Here is a 26,386-nt window from a genome sequence, read left to right on the forward strand (position 1 = left end):
CCAGTCTTTGTTTTAACTACTCTTACGTATGTTTTATAAGATTGGATGGAAAGCTTGTCAATATGTCTTGTTTTGGTGTGATTGGTTGAAATCTAAACTGAGATGGTTTTATGTCATTCCGTTTTACCACACCTTCGAGGTCATTTTCCTTTAGGCCAGCATGCTGTTAACATCTAACAATGTTCTGAGGCTGATGTACTAATAAACAAAAAAGGCTGGTCAGAATTTGTCCAGTGTGGTCCATATTTGGACTTTTTGCCGCGGCAAGTGGGTTCCTCTCTTAAGACGTGGGTTCCTGAAACCATTGGATCTATAGCTACCCTGGTGCCCGTCAGGCAGGGTGGTGTTAGATCTAAGGTTGGACATGATGATCTTGCAGGTCTTTTCCAGCCTTAATGATTCTGTCATTTATGTAAACACACAGCTACTCTCTGAAAAGCACAAGTCCTGTTTTGCTCATCTTCCAGTCCTCTCCCTCCTATACAGTCAGAGCAGCTGTAAAACTCCCTGGGCTGTGGACTAAAGCCCACCTCTGGGGTTAATGTGGTTTATGCAGTGCTTGGGCTCAGGACTAAGAAAAGCTGCCTAGTGTTAGTCTGCCAAAAATAAAGCTGGTATAAAATTCCCTTAAGTCCTCAGAGGATGGCAGGGAGCCAACAGCTCCTGTGGCTGTTACAGGAGACCCTCAGTTCCATTGGCTGGGGGACATGCACTATCACAAATCCATGGGGAAGGCTCTCCCCAGATGACCTGAGAGACCAAGAGGGGATTACTGCCTCTGGGGTAACAGGACTATCTCTAACACAAGCAAAGAGGGCCTTGGACCTGCCTTTTCCAACTCCATTTGAAACTGTCTTCGTGGGTGAGGGACTCTATTCCCAGGGCACATGGAGGCCCAGGTGCCAGCAGCTGCAGTGGCCCATGGAGCTGCAGTGTGAGCAGAACACTCATGGCTTGAATATGGATGTCTGTGTCATCACTTGCAAATACCAAAATGAAATTGCTGTAAAATACGATGAGAGTATTGGAAGACAGGTGTGAAAGCAGCTGACAGTCTGGCCAGGCTACTGGAGGGGCCAGTGAGTCCCAGCTGCTGGAAAAGTGTAAGATGTATATTGAAGATGGAGGGAGAAGACCCACCTTTCATTGATCAGCATCGACTCCGTTTATTCACTCCATCAATCACTTTTTATAACCGTGTTAATTAAGTTCATGCATATTGCAAACCCGAGCTCACAATAGGTCAGAGATAACACACCAACTCCTCATTATGTTTCCAATACCAAGATTTGGGTTCTCAAAATTATTTTTGCTTTCCCAAAACAGCCAAAGATAGAATATCTACTTGTTATGAGAAAGCTGCCTGAGAACTCTGGTATGCAAGGTTCTCAAGGTCTTCATGTTTGTCACTTTTACTTGTAATTAAAAACAACCTGAGAACCTCTGCTGTTTACAGAAACTGGCTGTGAGAATTTTACTCCTCACAGCTGCCTTCTAAGCCATTTCTGAAAAAATCTCCAACAGATGTAGACCCTAAAGAACAAGAATTACCAAAACAACACGCAGACCCCTGGCACTCCATAACATGGAGCACAGGACTACAGGAGCAGGTCCTGTTAAGCAGCAAAATTTCATCTCCCCTAGCAGAAATTTGGTGTTATGATATATAGACCAGCCCTGAACTGTTAGCTTTAAGTGATGGAGTGTGTAGATAAAGGCACCACAGAGGCGGTATGGAGTTTTGTTACCATGCAACTGTAAGCCATGTTCTTAAAACACTTCCCTTATTTTGTTATTATGTAAGTTTTATTGCTCTTGCTTGTTCCAAAGGTCATTTGCTGTTATCATTTCACCTGAGTGGGCACTTCTAATATTAACTAAAGACATAACAGGAGTTAAATGGGTAGTTAACAGGCAGATAAAGCATTATGTTACAGTGCACATCCAAGTTCCTGCCACTTGGAACACAGACAACATTTTAAATCTGATCACTGCCAGAGCTTTGCTCCCATTATCTACAAGGAAGTACAAAAGAATTTAAGGCACGTGTGACCTGCTGTCTTCAAGTAACAGTGATGCTAGAGAGATCATGCAGAGAGCTTGGCTTCAATTGCTGTTCCTTGACAAGTCTTGTTTCCTTCACGATATAAAATTGAAATACAGTATAAAAATACATCTTTTCAAAGGGTCCAATAGTTCCAAGTCAAATTTCAAGATTATAATGCTATAATAATTAAGATTGAGGTACATTAAGAGTGCAACTTCTGCTGGAGTTTCTTCAGGATACCACATTCAGTACAAGAGAGAGACTAATATTTTTCTGTTGCTTCCCTAGAGAGGCTGCACTTTAGTTTTGCTTAATGTCTCCCATTGTACATGTAATCCAAAGTGTTATTACTGATACCCTGGTTCCTCTGACTGCAGGAGAGTGAGTGGGATTTCCATGATTCCATGATTTACAGACACTCCTTGAGTACAGCTTTTACAGTTGAGAATGAGCTTCAGCTTCCTTTTCATTGGTGTCTTCATCTTTCTTGTCTTCTTCCTTTTCTTCCTTGCTGAACTGGGCTTCAATCTCATTTGGATCAATATAGGTATAAAAAGAAGCCATGATAGCAAAAATGATGCAAACTACCAACAGCAGGGAAGCAAACAGCACATACTCTGCCCACTGCAAAGAAAAAAAAAAACAGTAAAACACAATCCAGAATTTATCCACCAATATTCATTTGTCAAGAGTATTACACCCTTTTAGTATTTTCAGGAAGGAAACTCAGAATGTGAAACTGAGCACACATAACAAGTATCATATGGCTCATAGGAATTAAACATATGATGCATATTAAAGCAACTCAGAATTGAGGCTCTTTCAGCATTTCTATCTTTACTGAAAAAACAAAAATTCTGTAAATGCTGAAAAACTCTGCAACATCCTTTTCATGAAGGAAATGGGAATTGAGTGAAAGACTGGGAAGGAAACTCAGCTCCTTCCTTTTGGTCAGATCTCTAAAACCGGGCTGGTACTGATTCTGCTTCCACTTAAAAATTTTTACAGCTGACCTAGCAACCACAAATGTGGGCAGAGATCAGAAACTCTACCTGAAAAACCTCAACGTCTCTGTTTCATGCTCTTTCTGAATAAATTTAGCTTCAACTGGGGACTGTCAGAGCTGTTTCAGAGACATTGAGTGACACAGAATGGCACTCAGAAAGCCATTTTAATTCATTACAGAGCACCACTAATAGCTGCTTTTACCCAGTGCAATATAACAGCACACCTACTGCTTGCACACTTACCTGCTGTTGGATTGCAGATACCCCAGCCACGATAAGGACAATTATGTTACCAACAGCCACAGTCAGCAGCCATCCAGCCTGCAGCACTGACTTCATGTTAGATGGGGCCTGTAGGGACAGACATTTAAGTTTTGGTGATATCATTTATTTTCTGATGCATTTACTGTAGTCTTTACCTTACAATAAATACTGTTTCTCTGTGGGGAAGAGGATTTCATGGTTTGCTAGGTTTTGGTGGTTGTTGGGGCTTTTATTAAATTTATTTTTTTACATTAAACATTGCTAGAGAGCTAAACAGGTCCAGAGAAGGCTTTGAGGAGCAAGAGACCACTAGCACACTAACTGTAACACCTTTTACTTACACACACCAAGTAACTAACAGGTGCACAGGTGTAATTTTACATCTCAGGAACATGTGGCACACATGACATGAAGAAATTGAGTGCATCACCTAGCAAATCACACCTTACAACATGTCCATCACTGCAGTTTCTAGATTCAGAATGAAGAGAAGAAATACACACAGCTACTAAAGTGGACTCAAGAGACAAAGGAATTCAAAGTGTATAACTAAACACTAATAAAAGCTAACAAAAAGGCTGTATGGAGTAAACTGGTGGGGAGATGAAGTCTCACTACTTCCTCATTTTATATTTGAGAGCTCTCCAGTTTGGTTTTATTGCAGCAGTACAGTTGCACTTAGTTTCAATAGAAATTTACATGGGAGGAAGAAATTTGAGGACTGGTAGTCAAGTCTTCAAATGATATAACTCAGCATAGGTTCATGGAAAACACCAAATCCTTGGCTAAACAGGGCCAACTTGCATCAGTCTATACAGTCCTTCTAGGAGCTGTGAGGGACATGGGGTCAAAGCAGCAGCACAGAGCCACCACTTCAAAACAATACAACGTGGAAGATCTTAACTTGCACCAAGATTCTTACCTCAGGAAGAGGAATACCTACCTGTGAGTATGAAAACTCCAGCCCAGTGACAGAGAACAGTACTTCTGCACATGCAAGAAGAAAATACTGAGGGATCTGCCAAGCCATATGGATTTTACTTGGTAAAATATCTTCAAAGTACGTAACTTTAAGTATGCTAGCAAAACACTAGAAGTTGCAAAAAGCATGTTAGGAACAGTAATAATGAGTGTACACAGTTAAGGCATTCTAAGCCATTCTATAATTATATAGAAAGTTCAGAGTAAATAACAAATATTGCACATGAAGCACTGCATACCTAGTTATAAAAAAATAGCTTTTTTACAGCAGATTTCATGCAAATCTGTAGTGTCTAACAGGGCTAAAGGTTTAAGGCCATTAGTGGTGATCATGAATTCTTGCATTATGTTATTACTGTAACCATCATTATTTTTATAGTTTAGTTAACAATGGCTTTGAGTCCTGTTTAGGATACCAGTATTCTATCATCTATACTTAAAAACAAGAGGAAATTAAAGGATTAAAGACAAGAGGAATAATTCTACAAGTGATTTTTTTCATTAAAGAAAAGTATCAGCATGGAAAGGAATTCTATCTATATTGTCCATCCAGTAACAGTGGCAACTCACATCATCAAGTGAAATGGTATAGGCAACTCCATATTCAAGTATCTTGGAAGAAACTACACAATAGGTCAGAGCTGTTGAAGCGCTAATGGTATATGGCCTGAAAAAGAAAAACCCAAACCAAACAGTTCAGAACATAGGTGTTGTCAATTGTGTGCAGCACATAATTTAAAAAAGCTCTGTGCCCTTTTCCCAAGGACAAGTATGTGTAGAAGATTAGATTAGGATAAAAGAAATGCTTACCAGCTTGGATTTGGAAGAATGCTGTAATTACTGACAGAAAGAGGATCCAGTTTTCCAAATCTGATGTTGTCCATTAAAACATTGGCAGTTAAAGGCAAATTGTTTATGAACCTTTAAAATGAAGGAGTGATTAAATACGACAAAAAACATACAGAAGTCAAAGAATCCAGGTTTTACTTTCAATAATATATTGGCAGCACAACAAGTATCGAGTCTTCCCATTGAAGGCCTTTTTTTTAAAAAAATCAATTAACATTTTGGAAAAAACTCTAAATCTCCTAGAAATGTAGCTAATACAAAAAGCCAGTTAGATCCCCATCAGCCCACTACCTCAGGAGAACATCAAAAGTGAGCCACTACTACAACCACTAGGAAATGCATCTACAAGTGGGAGATGCAGAAGAAAAGCAGAGAGGGGAGAGGTGATCTTGGATACCTCTTATGCAGGATTAAAAATGAGGTATAGATATGTAATCCATGCCATTTGTTCAATAAAAAAACAAATCTAGGCAATGGAATGAAGCATACACTTCCAATTTTAGCTAAATTACACCCAAGCAGGTGTGCAAGATAACTTAAGTGAATCGTGACTCAGATATTATCCCATCCCCTAAAACGTCAAGGGAAGTGTCCAGCAAGATGTGAGTTCCTAAAGTATAGAAAACTTTATTTCAACAAGAAGAGGCTACCCAAAGACAGATTGAAGAGAGAGTCACATTAGTGTCAAAATTTAGACAACAAAAAAAGCTGTACCTGACGAGGCTTTTTCCATCTTCTGGTTTTGATGTGACATTGTCCTCTACCTAGTGGAAGAGACCATTATCAAAATATGTTCTTGGCATCAGAGAACACCTTAAACATGCACTATTACACAGCAGTGGGACTTAACAGAGGCTTCAGAGCAAGACTCCAGACCTTCCTCTTTAGGTCCCTACTAGCACACACATCTACTAGAAAACACTGTATGACCACACACCTAAGTCTTGGTGAAAGTGTAGTTGTCAACGTACATAAGAAATTGGTAATTTTTTTTCTAAAGGACATCCTGGGGTACTCTCTGCAGCTTACCAGTCTTACTGGTCCAGCAGAGACAAGGAGAGACAGAAAACAAGACAGTGGAAAAAATTTATCCAGAGCTTGTCCTCTCAGCCTCACACACTCCACATAGATCGTTGTCAGAACATTGATTCATATATTAAGAAATAAGCAGACTTACCCAAGTAGAACTGATGTCTGTTGGACGGTGTTTAAATGCCAAAGTGTAGCGTTGTCTCTCTAGCAAGTCCAAATGCTCAGTTTTATTTAGAGTTGCAGAAATTATGTCTAATGATTGCAGTTTAGAAGTCTCAAATGTCATGTAGCCAGTCTACAAAGACAAATTGCAATGGATTTCTGTGCAACTGTGTACTTGTCTATTGAGAGAATGTTACGGGCTCTGGGAGGGTCAGAAATTTACACATGTTACTTCTGAAGTGCCAGAGATCATGAACATCCCCTCATTTTCATTTTTGATTTGTTTTCTACATCAAGCATTAATTCCATTTGATCATGATTTTTTATTAGTTTAATTTGTTACACAAGCTTCACAGTTACATGAGCTTCCCACAAGCATTATGGAATAGCTGCTCTACTTTCCTATTTCTTGCTCCAGATAAATCAGGCTTACCATAAACACCCAATAAAATTCTGTTCAGCCGCAGAAGCACTAGCATAAGATGTGATGCAGTATTTTCCAAAAAAAGCAGTAATGCTATGTTTTAAATATTCAAAACACATTTATTCAACATAAAATACTTAAACCATTAATAAACATGTTAGTGCTACAGTAAAATAGGCTCTTTGTTTTATGGGATTATCAAAAGCACTTTATAATCCACATCTGGATGATAAAGTGTCTGTAATAGGAAACAGACCACTCTATACCTTTCATTTTCATGTGTGTACCATGGTACATCAATTCCCTGTCTGTATATAGTGTGGGTGCCCTTATCTTCTCCTCACAACCCTGCTCCTGTGAGAGGCAAATTTGGAGGAGGTTGGAATAAGACCTCTCCAAGGGAAACAGAGCTACAGGCTATCAGAGAACACACTTTCTAAATTTCATTATCCAAAACATCCATCAGAGCCACCACATTTTGCTGTCAATAGAATTACCAATGCTGTGCTGTATTAGAACCTGAATAGTTCTTTGGCAGCAAAACATGAAGCCACAGAAGTTCCCTGTTCAGGTAAGTCATCACAGTGTCAATCCTCACAGTGATAACAGCAACTCACTAGAGCTGAATGGACATTAACTGCAGGAAAGGGCTACTTTTAGGAAATGGAGCCTTTTTAACAAGAGTGAAATTTTCATCTAGTTCCAAATTTCTTAAGTTTATGGAAGTTTCTTGGGAAAACCTGTAAAAAAAACTGGTAATACCTCAAACATTGACATAGTTACCATTTCTTCATTCACTGTGTTTTCAGTAACAATTCATTCCACAGTACGAAAAAAAAGAGAACTCATTAAAATGATTGGAGTAAAAACGCTGTAGAATAAATAATAGAATAAAATAAAGGTAATGTTGCAGTGTGTTTTAAACTTCCGGGTCCCTTACCCAGGTGTGCCAAAACCCTTCTCTCCCCCTCGCCCCCTGCTGGGCTGTCAATCAGTTTTAACATTCCAACAAGGCGTCGTGTGGTTGGGCAAGTTCAAAGGATGCCCCTAAGGCCCAGATGTCATTGGTCTGTCAAGGTGTCCCTCGTCCCTTGAGACCCCGCCCCTCCCACCTGGTTGGTGGCTCACCTGTCCCCTCCCCTCCCCCTGAGCTTAAAAGGTGAATCAGGCCATGCGGTCGGTATTCTGTTGGAGCTCTTCCCAAGATGCAGACCTCTGTAACCATGGAATAAACCTCTGGATATTAAACCCTCCAGCAGAATCCTCTCCTTTTTCTCTTCACCATTGCCTGAAGCTTTCCTCCTGAGGTAAATGAAGTTCCTAACAAGCCTGGACTTGTTTAGTGCCCAGCTGCAACCACCAGCAAGCTAAAGGTGTCTCTGGCGTGATACACCACAGTTGCTGCCTTTGGCCTGGCAGCGAGGGTCAGACTGGCCCAGGCATAATCTAACTGGTAATATTGGGATTCTTATTCCAATAAGGTAATACTACAAAAGCATTGGCTAAAACTGACGGAACCAGAATTGGATCTGAAGCCCTGTCAGCCAGGTTGGTGGTAGCAGTCTGATGAAATGGTAGCTACAGTCATTGTTGGAGTGATGGATGGGATTCTATCTAAGCGGTGATCCTGTAGAAAGGTCTGATCTTTCTAGAGGTCCTGTGGTAGTTATCAAGCTCTTGTCCTCAGGGAATCCAGTGATTCTTGTGGTGTTCTGAGCCTCTGATTACACCCAGGTGGAAATGCTTGGTTCACAATGCTTGCATTTCAAAATGGTGTGCTGTAATTTTATGAGTCATGCAGTGAGACTTGATGGCCCATTAGCAGATATAGCCTCTGGAGGGAGTTATCAGGTCTGACTTGAGGAGAAGATAAAGAACACCTCTCCACCTGTTTTGACAGCTTATGAAGATGGTAATGGAATACAGATTTCAGTTACATCTTACATCATAACCTAAAAAACTCCCTTAGATTTTTAAAGTTTTAATTAATTTTAATTATTTATTAGAATGTTTCTCATCTACCCTTACTTACCGCTTCATTAGGTGCTACCTCCACACTCTGAAGTTGAGGCTGGAACTGAACTGTTGCAGGAACAGCACCCAGATTTATTAATTTGATTTCAGTTTGCCCAGCTGCAGGGGAAACTTGATAGGTTTTCTATAGGACAGAAAAAAAAGTAAAATCAGTGCTCAAGGTCACTTGGAAAAATTACTATTATAATTACTGTAATCTTTAATATTTCATGTTGAAGATGAGCATCTGCCCACTGCTCTGTGACTGTCTGACAGAGGAGACTGCAATCAGGTTTTGTTACTAATCTCATAAGTTGCCTAAGGAAAGATGTCTCTCATCCTCAACAGACACCTCTAGACGGCTGCTCAGATCTTGGGATGCAATGGATCACCACCCAGAGGTGTTGCCAACATCCCAACTACAGGGGAAAGATTCATTGGGCTCAGACATGGCAGCTCCCTTTGGGGCAAGGAAGCTTAGGGGAGACAAATCCTTCCTTCCACAAGTGTCATCTTTGCACCTGCTGTGATGATGCTTCCCAGACTGTCACACTTCCCCTCCAGACTAAATCTCAGAAGAGGTCAAACATAAAAAGCTGCCCTCTGGTGGGCCAACCAAGTGTCTGGTTTCCAGCTTTTAGTCTCAGTTTAGAGATTGAGGTTGCCTTTAATGCGTGATTTGTATTAACTGCAATGCGGTGTTTTGCAGAATGGTGTTTGTTGCTTGTTAATTTTCCTATGCTAACAACAGTATTGCAATCTATTTCCCCTCCCTCTACTTCTATGCTTATATGATTGGCTCCAAATTTAGGACTCTTGATACATTTCCCCCTTAAACACACCTTTTATTCCCTGAATTAACAGCTAAATATTAATAGTAAATACTTGCATGTGGCTGAACTTACATCTATTTGCACTTGCACGAGGGCAGCAGCAACAAAAGCCATGGAGCCGAGGAACATCCCCACAGTCATCTTCTTCAGGGGCCTGGCACAACAAAAGACACAACAGATTCAAGAAAAGTGACAATTCAAAGCTTCAGCTGCTCGCTTTTTTCTTTCCACTCTGGGAAACTCAAATGGCCACAACTAGCACATTATTACATTTTGGATGTTTTTACAGAAAGTGTTCTGCTAAGCTGGGAACTTCTCAATTCATAGCCACACTATCAGGAAATGCATCTTTCCTGCAGCATCCTAACAACCTGTTACTCTGCATCTGCTGGGCTCATTGACTGACCATGATTATTTGGTTCCTGAAAAAAAATCTGGTTTTGCAGGAAAAAAAACCCCAATCCAATACAGTTGTTAGCTGTAAAACAAGAAAGAGACAAGAAGATATACCTTTAAAAACAGAGTAACAGCTTGTCTCCATATTGCTATGTTTAAATAAGATTGAACAAAAATGGTCAGGGAAATTTGTTGGATTAGGAGACCTCTACTGGCATGCAGTTAAGTTGTAAGGATAGATTTAGAGTATATGTGTCATTTGTGGCATCATTTATCCAGTTCAGAATATGCACAAATGAATGACAGTGTTCCCAGCATAGCACACCCCCTAGATTTTTAACAGCTATATGGAAAAACAGCAGTGCACTTTGGCTGTTTCAAAATTATCTGAAGAACTGTATTCTCTTCTGCCTCTCCAAGCATTCTTGCAACTGCCAGACACTTCTTTAAAAACATTGAAAAATAAAGTGGAATACTCCCAAAGCTTCACCTAGAAGGATTCAATAAGTCAGACTTCCCAGCTGAGACTGAAGAGGAAATGTTTTGTGTCTCAGTTGCTTTTTAGCCCAAAGCATGACAAATGCCAAGGATGTATGTTGTCTTTCTACTTCATTTGTTCCTCAGGAGGGAGAAGGGACAGATATAAGGGAAATGGAAACCAATCAAAATCATCTCTCCTGCAATCAAAAGATTTTGTCCTTAACGGAAAAGCATTGTCACTCGTCTCTTAAGATTCTCCTCTTATAATCTGTGATGCCTCTACATACCACTTGCAGTATTCTGGTTTTTTTATGTTTTGTTGAAATATTAAACCATTTTAAATACACTTCTCTTTCATCCTTAGCTGAATGCTTGCTCTTTTCTTACATTAAGGCTGGAAGAGCCAGTTACAGAAACCAATAAAATGAGCCTCGTTTGAAATCAGGTAATAACATCAACTTACGTAAAATTCAGCTTGCATTTCTTGATTAAAGGATAAACCAAATAATCTGCAACTGGGATAATTATAAAAATCAGGATTGGCTTCACAATCTGGGGAAGATGAACATGAGAGAAAAATTAAATATTTTTCAAAGTGCTTTTTATAAGTGAGGGCAATATGTATACAATCTTTAAGAAGTACTTGAAATTTGTAGATAGAAAATTAACATACCTGCATTTGGTCTGGTTGAATTTGAAAACCCTGGTGAAGAAAAAAGAAATAATTTTTAGTATTGTGACAACAAATGAAACGGGTCTGTAAAGTGGTAATTAAAGAAAAAATGAATAAAAAGTAACCTACAAAATCCCCATCCATTGCTGTGGCTTGCAGTGTCCATCTTGACCCCTTAATAAGAGAAGAAAAAATTAGATGTCACAGTAAATCAATGTTCTCAAGGTCCTTTTGAATTGTTTTCATAAGTGAAGTGTTGGAAAAGACATGCAATACAAGACAAAGTAAAGCTAGCTTGCTATGGGAGTATTCTTAGTCTGCAATGTAAACCTTGGAACAAAGTGGCCCATTCCACTTCCTTTACTTGTTTTGTGAAATACAGCAGAAAAGAACTTAGATGCAGAAATCAGCTGGAGAGAGGGCAGGGGCATCCTGTGGAGGGCACTGCTGGGTGCTGGGCATAGGAGCCAGCCCAGGGCCCGTGTGCCACTGGCCTGAGCCCCAGCAGCCCCCACATCCCACTCACCCATCCTTCCTTCCTTCCCAGAGACAGAGGACAAGCCAGGGCCTGACCTGCCTGGAGCCCCCTGCCCCAGAAACTGCCTGTGGCTGGGACAGGCAGGGCAGACTTCAGGCCTGAGCCCAGGATGGGACAAGAACGCTACTGCTGCATCTGTCACAAGGTCCTTCAGCCAGCCACAACACAGCATTGCCTGAGATATTACCCTGGGAATGAGTACTGAGCTCTGAATTTCACAGCAGGAATTCAGAGCTCCAATTGCAACAGGTCACGCTGGCAGCTACAGCTCACAGGCACTGCACTGGAGCAGTAGGACATGGGGACTCTGCAGCAAGCTTCCTCCCATCTGCCTTGGATAAGGCTTTTAACCCCTGGCTCTCTCTCAAGCATCTTCCTAAATTCCTACTTCCGTGCTTCACTATAACTGATGCTTTTGTGGGCCTTGAGCACCCAGTTCACCAAGTGAATGGGACTTACAGGATCACACTTCTGCTTGAAGGTGTAAGGTATTTATAACAAGGTGTGAGTGATTAAGCATCCTGATCATTTAAACACTGGTTCTCCAGCTCATTAACACAAGGACCCTCAATTTCATCTGACAACTGACAACTGAAGAAACATTAGTGCTAAGAGAGCTTTAAATTACTGTTCCATCCCCTGAGTCCCAGGCTGATACAAGATTTGGAGAGGCCTCAGTCACTGAATCTGTCCTGGGTGTACTCAGATAAACCAAGATTGCCCCTGGCTGCAGATCATCTTGTATTGACATGACTCAGTGACTACCCTTTGCAATAAAACAAGGATAAAGAATTTGTTTTTCCATGCTCCCATAGAGACTGACACGGCACAGCTCTAGTTACCAAGTCAAACCCTTTCTACTTACCTGATGGTAAAAAAGTGCCCAGAACATGGGGAGAGGGATGTAAAGGAAAAGCACCCTCAACACCATCTTTATCTGAGCAATCAGTCGTTTCTGCAGAAAATAAAAATCACACAAGAGGAATTGGTTCAAAAAGAAAGGGGATAAAAAAAGAGACAGTTTCAGATTGCTACTGACATGACAGCAACAGGTAAAGACCCATCGTGTAATGTTTACCCACACATTCAACTTTGCATGTTGTGGCTATATCTGATGACTTCTGTTAAAACAGTACAAAGTCTGCTTGTGTGTGTGGGAAGGGCTGCTGGTTAAAGGTAACTGATATCAGAAAGACTTGGGCCTCTTTGCATGTACACTGATGGCAGCATGAGATTGAGCACTGAGTGAAGTGGACATTTGAGCAATAGGCAACTGAGGAATTTCACATAAGAACAAAGCATACAGGCAAAAGGACAATAAAGGTGACATGTTAAGGTTTGTGCTGCCATTGGAGAGGATAGTAGGCAAGGGACAAGTTGGGAACTATGGGATACAAGGCTTTGAGAGTCATGATAAGAAATTGTACTGAGTTTGGAGGGGATGCAGTCTAAGTGTTTACTCACTTAAACTGAAATTCCAAAGCATAACTCTAATGTTTCATACCAAGAAAAGTATTATGGCCCTAACCTGTGCATTAACAATGACAGGCAGCATCACTTCCCTTTTCCCATCTGCAGCCATGAAATATGGGAAATAGAGAAAGAAATATAATTCTTGCTAGTTCCCTAACAAAAAAACTTAAATGTTTGTATTTGTTTGGCAAGGGAAAGAACTTTTTTTGTCTCCCTTGAATTTCCCTGGACAGCCTATGATTACACAGAGCATTGAGACACACAGCTCTACTTTCTCCCATAGGAGCTGAGGAGATAACCTGCAGTGACAGGAGAGCACTGAGGTTTGGCCAGGTCAGTTACTGAATGATGGAGAGGCCCAAAACTATTTGCCCAGTGCATGAGGCAATGGATCAGAGCAGAGAGAAGCTGAGGGTCAACAGATGTCACAGCACAGGAGGCTCCCCCAGTACTTACATCATACTTGTCACTTGCCCAGTCCAGCCAGTGCTCTCTCTTGGGGAACTCCTTGCTGCGATGACGAAACCTGTTTTTGATGGCAAACTGAGGAGAGACAGAATTATGTTTAATGGCACTACAAATACTTAAAACTGCAAACTGGTTTGTCATTAGAGATGATGCTCCTGGCTTCTTGTGTTTAGAGGGTGCTAAAGGTGACTCAACTTTTGTTACCCACTCCAATCATCTAGGGGAACGTTGTTTTTAAGGCCTCACACTGCATAACCAGCAGAGCATGCACTTGGGGTCAGGTGGACCAAACAGCTCAGAGCATGAGATGCTCTGAGGACTCAGAGCAGTCCCTCTCCATGTGGGTTGCTGTGAGGAGCTGGAAGATGTGCCTTCCTCAGACTCACTTATGTACAGCAGAAAATAGAGTAGTGTCATATGCACAGGTTTTCAAGGCTGAATGGCTGTAGGAGAGAAGCTCCTATGACAAGCTCCATCTTGTAGGTATGTCTCACATCTTGACATGGAATATACGTAAATACGGTCCCAAGGAACTCCTAAGATTTTCTGCATGGAATAGCATTTACAGCCAAGCTGGGCCTTAGGAGCAGCACTCTAAGTAATGGCCAAAGTCACCTACAGAGATTTGGTTTTGACAGTGCTTACAAGATAGGCAATAGACTGAGCTGTATAAAGATGGCAGATCTGTATGGAGAATGAAGTATCTCATGCATGAATAAATTTGATCTCAAGGTTGAGGCTCTGCAAAGTTGGGACATGAGGTGCTATTCCTGTAGATTCCACTCCTTTCCTTGCAAGATCACACTGATGTGCAACCCCCAGAATTTCCTTAATGCAGTGGGGAACAATAAACCTCTGGATTGTAAATAATATTCTTTTAATAAGTAATAAGTTTTTGCTGATAAGATGCACTAGTAGCTCTGCTCTTGACTCAGCTCAAGGCATGTTTGTCTCTTTCTGCATAAAGGGGCACAAATGTGGAAGGAATGACTCCCACAAGTTGGGATAAGTTTTTACATAACAATGACACCTGATTTTGTTTCCTATGTGCATAAATCCGCATATAAATCAAGATATGCATAAAAAGACACCCTAAATGTGGATGTATCAGTATGAAGCCTTCTGTAATAAAGCAAAAACCTTCAGAAACTTTCCTCATATTAAGACAGACTTCTCATTGTGGCACATTTACAGAACAGCTTTAGGAATGGCTGCCAGGGGTTTGGGGAATGTAAGCAGTACTTACTCCAACACATTTGGAAACTTCAAGCATTACATTTCCTTGTGGTTTAACTTTCTTGTACTTTCTGCTTCCAATTACAAACACAACTACAATATGCAAACAGAAAAGCAACTCAGGATTAAATTAAAATAGTGGCAAATAATTAGGTATGGAAACTGCAAGCCAAAGAGGTAATCAGGGTGGGAATAAGCCTTCCAAGAAGCAATGCAATTGCCTATTCACATGCTATCATACAGTAAGACCAATCAAATTAATACCAGCAGATTGCTTCTATTCAGGACAAAAACTAAATCTGGATACTCCCACAGTAAGTGCTCAGTGGGAGGTTTTCTCAACTGAGGGATGGTCAAAACGAGGGCATTTAGGACCTTGACTCTGGCCTTGCTGTAGGGGCTCCTTTTCAGGAGCTCACATCATGCAGGGACACACAAGGCTCTGCCTGAATGCAGGACTGGCCAAGGTGTCCTCTGCCCCCAGGCACGTTGCTCAGCCTCACCATCCCACACCCAGGGCAGGCACAGGCAGAGCCCCACAGCCACCATCCAGCCTGGGCTGGGCTCACGGGCAAGGCGAGGGCACTGGCAGCCAGGTGGGCTCCCAGGCAGGACCAGGAAGGACAAGGACCATCTAATGGCACCCCCAGTTTCTTGGGCAGCAGTAAGGCTTGGGGAGTGACCTGTAGCACAGCTGGTAAAAATGCAGGTGTTTGAGAAGTACTGACATATCAAATACGGGATTTCTCCAGCTCAGGGACAATCACCTTACACAGATTATAATCCTGGACTAGAGACAATATCCAAAACACACATTTTCTGAGAGTTTTCACCCTACATTCAAAAGATTGATTTGTACACACCACTAATCCAAAAAACATAGCCAGTAGATTACAAAATGTACAGAATTCAAAAATATATTGCCCCATCCAGCCTAGCCCCGTCCAACTCTCCTGGTAAATCAGACTCTTCAGTAAAAGTTAGTACTTCAGATTAATCCCACCCACCTTCCCATCCAGGAAAAAAATTAAGTCAAAAATCACAGAAATGATCAGGTACTGGGAGAGATCAATACCTGGGAATTTCTATCACACTGTCATTATTCTGAGATTATCATCTAATTACCAAGGCAACAGGATAGCAAGAGATTCACCTACCCAAGAAAACAGCCATGAGGGCAGCAGGAACGCCAAAACCAAGTGGGTAACATTGCTGTTTGCTATGAATGCCACACTCTGAAGCTGAAGTAAAAATAACATCAAATAAAAGACCCAGTCAGCACTGTTTTCCAAATGGTTTCTGGTCTTTGCATTCACTGAAAACTCTTGGGGGAACAACAAATCAGTCTACCAACACCCTCAGAGTGGAGGATCAGTATCCAACTTATCTCTCAATATTGGAAAGGGGATTTATGTATGACAGAGCAGTTCAAGGGGCAAGGGACCTCTGGGCATCATCCAGGCCAAGTGCCCTGCTCAGCTAGGGCTACCTGGAAGCAATTGTCCAGATGGCTTTTGAGTATTTCCACAGATGGAGACTCCACAACCTCTCTGGGCAGCCTGCGCCAATTGCTGATCACCCTAAAAGTGAAAAAGAGTTTCCTGATGTTCAGAGGGAACCTCCTCTATTTCAGCTTGTGCCCATTGCCTCTTGATCTGACACTGGGTACCACTGAGGAAAGCCTGGCTCTGTCCTCTTCATTCCCCATCAGGGATATTTCTACTTGGTTAAAATGCCCCCTTTGCCTTCTCTTCTCCAGGCCAAACAGCCTAATGCCTCTCAGGATCTCCTCACAGGAAATTTACATCTAGTTTTACACTGAGACATGAAGAATTACACTAGAAGGGTCAAAAGCATGTCCTTAGTGAGAAAGGAACTAGATTACAAAAGTTTTGGGCCAAGTTCATAAGCAAAGATTTTAGTGATGTAAGTGTAGCTTGTTGAAACAAAACCACAATCACCAGCCCCCTCCCCTCCTTGGCATTAGTCACAGATTTGACTCTCACTGACTTCAGCAGTATAAAATAAAAGACTAAACAAAATCATTACATTCTTTCCATACTTCTTCTAAAAGGAAAATTAGATAATATGGTTGGGGGAAAAATGGTAGCTTGCAGATAATTCATGTCTTGGTTTAATTGTATAAGTCTTCTGGTCAAACCTTTCCAGGCTGAAACCGGTTATCACTTCCCTCAGCTCAATTTGTCATTTTTTTTCCAAGGAATTTTTCACCCTGTATCAGCAAGGAAGTAAACTACATGCTGTGCCTCATGCATCTCTCCTTTTTTTTTGGGAAAGGGTAGAATTTGCATTAAGCAAACATCTAAAACTCTTCTACAGAGTCTTTTCCAGTCAAGAAATCCAAAGGCCAGAAGTTCAGCCCGGTGCTTTTGGGTTATTCCAGAATTCACATGCTGTTTCCTTGCTTTTGGGAAAAGCAGCCTTGTGAAACTGCTGGCAAGTGCATCCATACAGCACCATCTGTGCAAGCTTGCCACAGAAATCCATATGCACATAGGTTAGCAAATTTCTGGGGTTTGTTTAGGATCATGCTATTCTTCACAAGCAAAAGACAACATAACTTTCTTATTTAAAAAGATGAAAAATTATTTACTTTGTCACAGGGATTAATATATTCCTACATGCAGAGATGCTTCTGTAATTAGCATGGGCACATTTCCAGAGGAGAAGGCTCTCTCCCCCCTTCCTTTCCCAGGAAGCAATACAATTCTATCAAGTGTGATACTTCACAGGTATTGGAAGCTGTGACACATTTGTACCTTAGTGGAATTACAACGTGCAGTAGGCATACAAGCTGCTAGCTCCAGCATGTCTTTTCAGATCTAGTACTTCTGGCCCTAAAGGCAATGAAGGTTTTCAACTGGCTTGTTTTTGAGAGTACCTCATCTCTGAGAAGCTGGATGACACACTGAAGACTATTTGCTAGATAAGTCCAGTGTGTCAGAGAACAGAACCTGAACTTTAACTGGACTGGACTGCAATCCAACACACCTTTTCTGGTGTTTAACAATCGTCAACAAACATGTGACCTTACCCATGAGCCGTGGGATGACTATAGCAGATATGAAACTTGCAACAACAGTGTTCTCATAGAAGTAAGAAAAGAACTTACTTCTTTGGTTTTCCTACAGTAAAAACAGGAAGATGTTTAGAAAGGCTTATGTTATATTGCACTAAATAGTTTATTTAGTAGTTGTTTTGCACTGGGTGATGGGAAGTTTGTACTGTGTATGTTATGTTACTGAGATTGTCATTGCCCCTTCCTCATCACATGATTTCTCCCCATGCCCTCCTTTCTACACACCTGGTGGTCAGTCCCATGGGTACCACTCCCCTCGCCCCTCCCCAGTGGTATCCCATTGGCCGCAGTCCTCTTTCCCACCCCCATCCCCTTGGGTATAAAACTCCACTGCAAGGGTACCACACCCTCCTTTCTACCTGGGTGGTTGCTGCCACCCGGAGTGTTCTGTCCCAAGCCAATAAACAGGATACTTGTACCCACGTGGAGAAGAGTGCTTCTCATCTCTTACTTTCTGTCCACGCAAGTCCGTGTGGGCTTGGGTTCGAGCTAGCCGGATTGGACCCACACAAAGCCCAGAGGCCCACGGATTACTGCAGGCTTAGCCACAACCCCATTGATGTGCCTAGATCAAAAAATCAGCGCCTCTGTTTTCAAAGTTGAAGATAAATAATTAACAAGCTCCTTTTTCAGCTCCTCAGGAAAACCCTGCAGTAATGCACCTGTCTAAACATGTATAATATTAGAGTAATAAAACAAAACATTAGTTAGAGAATCTGTATAACTGAAAATCTGTAAGACATTGTTACCTGATCATCTTCAAACTGATCTCCACCAAATGCTGACACACACGGTTTGATCGCACCAGTACCGAAGGCAATAAGGATCAAGCCAACCATGGACAGAGCACTGGAACAAAGGAGAAAAAAAAATATAATTTTGTGTTAGTTCTTACAGCATACATAATAGACTGGTTGAAAGACAGTTGAAATTCAAGTAACATAAACTTAAGTTTTCCTGTCCTTGACCAGCCTGGGAAAAAACCGTGTACAAGGCAACTCACGTGTGCACTGCTACATTATCGGGAGAGCCATCCTGGTTGTGATCCGTCAGGTCATTTATGGAGCTCACAGTCAAGACTGCCTGCCCAATTATATAGACAATGGACAGGTAGAGAATGGTCCTGTTGTCAAGAGAGGAGATACATTTTCTTAGATATGTTAACACACTAACACCAAGATAATTCCACAGCTAATGCAGACTTCTGCTTACCTTAAAGATTCCGGGTAATGAAAAAACCTAACAGATACCATGAGTTATGGACTGAACTTGTCAGAAGCTACTATAAAAATCAGGTCACATGCCACAGCCACGGGGTTTATATTCTTTTTATTATTAATATTCTACATAGCCTTTATTTAATTAAGCAAGGCATAACAACAAATGGACTCTATGGGTATCACTAGGTCAGAGGAAAATACTTATATATCTTCAATGGTTGCCTTTTTACTGATCAACTCAAGAATTCCCTTTTCATCTTTTTTATAAGCTGAAGATCAAATGGACTACTCTGCAAAACTAAAATCTGCAATTTACACTGATTTATTTTTCTGTGTTATTTTATATTTCAGTTGCAGGAGTAAAGAAAAAAATCAAAAATCTGCTTCACACATGGCAATACCCCTGAAATACTGTTGTGCACAACAACTCTATAACACACCTTCTTTGCTGTAAGTGTACCAACAATTTACACTCAGATCTGAGTAAGAGCTGCACTCAAGTGTGCAGGCTGCAGGCTTTCAGCCTGACTACCTTGGCCAGGAGGAGCCTAGAAAAATAGTACTGCATAATCACCTGGCCTCCCCTTTTTATGATCCAATCCTCATTTCTGTAAATAAAGGAGTGTTCCATTTTAAGTACACAGCTGAAGTTTAATCCATGTTTGCTTGTGTCCTTGGGTGGGCCTCCATTCAATAGGCACAGACACAGGTCTCCAGGTTGGAGGAAAAGCAGGAGAAACGCAATGCAATGGTGTGAAATTATTTACAAACCCAGCTTTCAGGAGTAGTCCCAACCCTGGTGCAAGGTAGGAGAATGAAGGACAATGCTCAAAGATCTAGAACAGCTATTTGACATAGGCAAGAGATCCTCACAGCAAGCTTGGAGCAGCGCCCTGTCACAAGAGGGACATTGACCAAGTTCCCCTCACTTTAAAACAAGGTTTTGCTGAATTAAAATTGACCTTGCCTGCAGCAGAGTAAAAAACTACATAAAGTGGGGCAACGTGGAGTTGGCTGTTCAGTGGTATTTAAAAGATGGACTTTAATGGGGTGGGTTTTTTAATTGCGCTTCCATAGGGTTGCTTTATTTACCTAGCAACCTGGGAAAAAGTCTCCAATTAAAGTTGAAACTGAGCTGATCAGGAGTGAAACTTCTGGGTTTTATTTGTGAGGCTTACAAACCCACTACAAAGCCATTCATAATTGGCACTGCATTGATGGCACACAATTAAACAATAACTGTGGTTGCTGTACTATTTTCCCCAAGAAATTCACACCCCACGATCTGTGAGCATGTCCCATCACACTTCTTGACAGGCATTGCACCAAGTACATGGATTGTGGAAGACTGGAGCCTCTCCTTTAAGGGTCATTAACAGTGCCTAGGTTATCTCCCCTTCCACTCGACATCATAGATTTTTTTTTTAAATTCTTGTTTAAGCTTTCCTCATGACACCTTGCTGCATTTTTGGGTGTTAATACCTAATGGCATATCCTAAAGCATGTTTTCTCTTGTTTAAGCCATCCTAGCAAGCTCCTATTAAAGGTCTGGGCCTTTCAGTTGCAGCACGGGCATATCCAAGTACCAAAGGAGAAGATGCAAGGTCTGGAAAATTTCATCTTGATAAAACATGAAAAAGCCAAAATAAATTTAAAAAATAAACCATAGCATGTAGACAAGCAAGTGCACAATATTTTTAGGCTGCAATCTGTAAGACATCCAGCTAGCTGCAATGAGTTTGCACTGCTCAGAGCAGCTGCACAGAGCTCACGGGGCTGTGGTTGCAGCGCTGGGCTCCCAGGGGCTGTCCCTACAGCGGAAGAAGACAGCGCAGCTGACTGCACAGCACATCTCTGATCTCTGGGAGACCTTTGGCAAGGTCTTACACTCATGGCTCACAACCCTCCATAAAATCTTTACTGTGCTTTTTCTCAGGCAAAGTAAACACTTTTAGAATCAAAACATCAGGAAAGGAGAGAGAGATAAAGCTCTTGGAAATAACCTGGTTACATTTCAAAGCACTGCAGTGGTACTATGCTGACCAACTAGCCTGCAGCTAAAGACACTGAAGACATCATTTGGAGAAAGAATTCCTAATCAGCAAGACCCCCTCACTGATCTGTCAATTCTGAAATCACATAGTATTTTAAAACTTATTCTAAGGCCCAATTAACACCAGACAACACAGTAATTCACTATTTCATTGGCCACTTGCAACAGGTAGATAGACTGCCCTATGTAATTATAAATCCCAGTATCTATTTTCACAGTTTGGTGAATACTCTTCTTAGTTTTGCTTACTTTTTGCCCAGGTGAGAGAAAAAACATGCAGCATGCTGGGAAAGCATGTTATCACCCTTGATTAACTAGGAGATCTGGAACATTTGTTAACTCACAGTGCAGTTTCAAGTCTGAGCTGAATCAATGAAAACCTCAAGCTTTGGTGAAATAAAACAAACTATCCTGGAGCAGGCAACACCAGCTCTGAAGCTGATGTTCACAGCTAGAGTTTTAGGTGATGATTTAAGTAATACCAGTTTCAGGTGAGCTTTCAAGATCTTTGGCTGCTCTCTGAGGAAGCACTCACTTAAACTTTCCCAGCCAAGAGTCTGCAATGATGGCTCCAAGGATCGGCGTCAAATGACACAGAGCCACAAATGTGTGGTATATGGCAGCAGTGAACCTGACATCCCAGCGCAGGAAATTTATGCAATATATAATGAGCACACCTGCAGGAAGAACATCAAAACAACAGGTTACAAACCCAAGTCAGGCCTGGGCAACACTCAGCACAAGGAGATGAGGGACATACCTGCTGTGACAAAGAAGGAGAACCGCTCGAAGAAGTCACTGTTGATGATGAATGTGGCTCCCAAGGGGAAGCGAGAGCGGGGCCTCTGGAGGCAGAGAGAATGTGAGCTCAGAGCTGTGCAACCCAGACTAACACTCTTCACTGCAAGCCACAGCTCAAGCAAGTTCAACATGGACTCAGTGGGAGTGGGAAGGTACTCAGGGTCTGTACACTGCACAGGCTTCTGAGGGAGGACAGGAGTTTACCTGAACCAAGAGTCAGTTGTCACTTTCCTCTCTTGGTCCCCAGAGGTCTGCACACCTCTCATTTTGCAAGAGACCTTCAGCAATGCTAGAAATGACCTATAAGTGTTGTACTATGCACATTTTAGGTCTCCAGCACCTAACCCTTACAGCAATCTTGACTAGTATCAACCCAAGGTCAACCAAAAATGCACCAAACCCCTGCAGTACACCTGTTAGAAGCTCAGGGCTACTTTTAAGCACCTGTAATTAAAACAAATACACATTTAAACTTTTCATTCAGGCAAATCCCTGAGGAAAACTACTTATACTTAAAAATATTCTGCCTGATGAAGAAACCTTCATTTCTTCAGACCTGGTAACAAAACAGACTTTATTCCTAACCTGAACTGACATGGCTTTGGCTGCCAGGTTCACTGAGCCTTCACCTGCTGCAACAGGCATGACCATGTTCATCATCATGCAGTTCTTGCCATTGAGACAGTGGTTTAAGAGCATACATCAGGTACAAATCTGACATGGTCACTAGAACTGTAGCTTCATTTCTGATCCCCTACTTGGCTTCATGGAGTGGATGAATATATAATTTCTAAAAAAACTATTGGGGATGCAATTTAAACATAATCCTACCTTTTAACCTTTTTTATGGGTTTAACCCTTCTCCATAGCAAAGAATCAAATTCTAAAGACATTTCCAGAGGCAAAAGAGTTCTACTCCGTGCTCAAGTTTAATTAAAAATGGCATTGTTTGAATTGCAAAAGCTTAGGAATTCAATGAATCTTTATTTTGTGTGAAACAGGAAGAAGTTAACTTTGCAGTTCAAAAGGAAAAAACATACACGGAAATCATGCCTGACACAAGTAAATTGCAAGCCACTGTTTCCAGCAAAGTCTCATCAAACAGTGCAACATTTGGAGACCTGGGTGCTACAACAGGCTTTTTTTGGGAATCCTACAAAAGAAACGAAAATAAGAGAGTGGCAGGAGCATTGTTGACTAAACTCAGTCATGAGGATGCCTGAGCAGCACTGACCTTCGTTGTTTGCAGAACCAAGTACATACTGCATATCCTACCCATGGTTTGATAAGCAGGCTTCACAGAAAGAACTCCATCTCAGCTGAAGCCAGTGCCAGGTGGGACTCCTCTAGCTTCAGAGAACAAAAAATTTTGAGCCCTAAATATAAACTTGTGACTCTTGATTTATCACATCCTCCATGGGCTGAAGAGGTGTCTCCAAAGGAAGACTATTCACACGTATCCCAAAACTAGGTAAAATTCATTTGAGCTTGCACATTTCCTTCAGCTGAAGGCAGCAGGAGGTTTGGACAACTACTCCCAAGTTGGATACAAGTGCTGGAGGGCTGGAGCTCACCCAGAAGAATGCCTTGTGTCCCATCCACACAGCATTCCCCTAAGCCATGCAAATGGTCACAGGATGGAGAGTCACACACTGAAGTTTTGGTTCAGCACAGGTTAAGTTGGTTACTGAAACCCAGGCTGTGTGACTTGTAACTGGGAATAGCCCAGGTGGAGAGGAGGCAATGTCTGTTCCTGAAGCAGAACAAAGACCTCCCCATGTCTTTTCTTGCCTACAGAGGAAAAGACAAAGCAGTCCTGGCCCAGGAACTGGTGGGACCCATCTCCACCTGAATTTCACAAAACCTCACTAAAATCTTCTGACCACTTGGGGTTCTCACAAACCTCTCCAGTGTTTTGCCATCACCCTACACACGACCTTATTCTTTAGGACGGTGTTACATGCTGGTCTGGGGAGGTCACAGCGCAGCAAGGCTAGGTTTTTGTTTCAAGCCACCACTGCTTCTGTGCCTGGTGGAGCTGTCCTGCACTCCCATGCTGGCACAGCAGCCACTGGTTGGTTTTAGTGGCTGCCCCCAAACTGGAGAGGGTCTGCATGTAACAGCTGGAGCTGAGCATGGACAGGGCCATGCAAGAGACAGCTTCTGGGTCATTCCCAGGTGACAGGCCTTCTGTTTTTCCAAGTTGCTACAGAGAAGAGACTATACAATTAATCCTTGCTAATATATAATGCGTGCTTGTCCTTCTTTTGCACCGTACTGTCCTCTGTTACAGTATTCATGTGCCCATACACACATCTACCAAAACCTTTTCTGTTGTTACCCTCATTGGTCAGGAAGCACCAGATCCACCACCAAAAGGTAACCTGAAGGTTTTATATGTTTTATAATCCCCTCTGTAACCTCACCCAGCCCTGGGGAGGCCACCACCCTGCTGCAGAGCTCTGACTTTGTCTGCTGAGGGAAAGCCTGTGGAGTAAAACCTTGCAAGATAATAAATACAAAGGCAGAGCTAGGGCTGCTGAGACCCATTTCATTAACAGTTCAAAGATTCAGGGTGGTGAACAAAGGAATGCTTAGCTAGAATTTAATAAGTTACTAGGCTGCTTTTGCACATTTGCCAGTAAGTCTTTATTGTATACATTTAATGTATGTTTATAGGCTTATTTTTATTTTGGGCGCTGCTAACATTAACAAAACAATGTAACCCAAAGAGAATCAGAAGGGCAACTTTTTATGAGGGAAAATAATACTTACTGACTGGTGGGAAATTCTTCCTTCTGTGGAGGAAAAAAACCAAAATACAAGTCAATTGCAACTAATAATTAATACTGCCTTGAAACCAATGGAAGATTCAAAAAAGGTTCAACTTAAATAAAGAATGAAATATAAACACAGTACTGGTCAGGGTGAGTAAATTTTCAGTTTATTAAAGGGAGACTTTTCTCAGTTTTTAGGCAAAACTTCACTCGGCAGCCTTTGGTTCTTCAGAGTGAGCATAAACTCCTACACTGCCAGGAGAGCCTCAAAGGGACTGAGGAGGCAAAGCATCCCATGGCAGCTCACCACACATCATTCAAGGGGGTGGTGAACCAGCCACCCACAAATGATGAGTACTGTAACAACTCACTCTTGGGGATGTTACCTTCAAGGCAAGTCAAGATTAAAGAATAGGCTCAAGATGCCCTGCAGGGATGGAGGTCAAGTCCTGAAAAGCGACTTACAGAGGACTGAATATAAAGCCCCAAGTGAGTGATCCACTTTAGCAGGCACTCCCATAACCTGAACCCTTAACCTGGGAAGACCGGAAAGAGCAGAGGGGTCCCACTGAGGGCAGCAAGAGCACACAGCTGCTTGCAGCCCTGAAGTCACTTCCAGCTGCTCTTGGCAGGCCTCCTACCCCTGGCAGCACTCCAAGCAGAGCCCTGCAGGGCTTCCCCAGCTCAGGAGACAGGCTTGAAGGCTGAGCTTTCACTGTGTCAGATAAAGGCTCTGTGCCCACACAGGATTTCCATAAACATTTTACATAAAACACATGAGCAAGCTCATTAATATAAGACCAAGTACAAGATATGAACTTTGAAATCCTTGCTTGTTAATCATGCCTGGCCGTAATACATCTCTATAAGAAAAGTGTATTTGTGAAAATCATTATTTAGTCCACAATCCACAACAGATGAAAACAGGAAAATACTATTGTTTTTGACACAATATTAAATCAAGTAAATCTTCAGAAATCACGGAAAGCGATTATTCCAATTCTTTCCTACACTGCTGTGGAGAAGTACCTTCACAACCGAGATAGTTGCAAGTGATTCAGCTATGCAGGTGATTCAAGAACATATTTTCCTAGAGAACAAGAAACATTCTGAAAGTGCTAACACACCCAGTTCAGGGCGCATGCAGGTACATGAGTGTTGCAATCCTGGATGCTGATAATATTAAACTTTCTGCGCTTAAAGGCACAGACCCACAAGAGAACGCCGCATTTGACCTGAGGCTGTGGAGAAGGCTTCCAAAATTGATTGATAGCTGGGATACAAGTGTGTACTTGTTGAGAAGTGTGTAATTTCACAGGGTGGAAAACTTAGAGTTTGGGGTTTTAGAATATAGAAATAAATATGAAGCAAGATGGAGGTTTCAGGATGGAGGCAGGTTGTTCATCTTTACCTTCTTCTTCCTTCTTCTTTATGGGTTTGTGTGGTGTTTTTTAATTGGGCAGAAAAGTCCGCATAGTGGGCTTCAAGAGATCAGTTATTGGGTTAAAAGGGAAAATAATCTAGGTGTCCTTTCTTAACTTGATACTTCAGGCTTAAAA

The 26,386-nt window shown here is 41.8% G+C and overlaps 1 protein-coding gene across 1 annotated transcript; it reads right to left on the bottom strand.

Annotated features, from left to right (window-relative positions):
* Window positions 1-224: 224 nt before the first annotated feature.
* LOC102060442 (solute carrier family 15 member 1) lies at window positions 225-24,819 on the bottom strand. Its single transcript, XM_074535647.1, has 21 exons — window positions 22,010-24,819; window positions 21,785-21,926; window positions 18,980-19,099; window positions 18,726-18,825; window positions 17,932-18,022; window positions 16,034-16,117; window positions 14,887-14,969; window positions 13,629-13,715; window positions 12,565-12,654; window positions 11,291-11,335; window positions 11,162-11,191; window positions 10,952-11,040; window positions 9,685-9,766; window positions 8,799-8,924; window positions 6,326-6,475; window positions 5,863-5,912; window positions 5,110-5,220; window positions 4,870-4,966; window positions 4,262-4,408; window positions 3,298-3,405; window positions 225-2,671 (listed from the first exon to the last, which is right to left on the bottom strand). Exons 1-21 carry the CDS (start codon window positions 22,179-22,181, stop codon window positions 2,483-2,485), a joined length of 2,193 nt encoding a protein of 730 aa, XP_074391748.1. The 5' UTR covers window positions 22,182-24,819; the 3' UTR covers window positions 225-2,482.
* Window positions 24,820-26,386: the final 1,567 nt, after the last annotated feature.

The sequence above is a fragment of the Zonotrichia albicollis genome, chromosome 2 (genome assembly GCF_047830755.1).
Source record: "Zonotrichia albicollis isolate bZonAlb1 chromosome 2, bZonAlb1.hap1, whole genome shotgun sequence".
In the NCBI taxonomy this organism is placed as follows: Eukaryota; Metazoa; Chordata; class Aves; order Passeriformes; family Passerellidae; genus Zonotrichia; species Zonotrichia albicollis.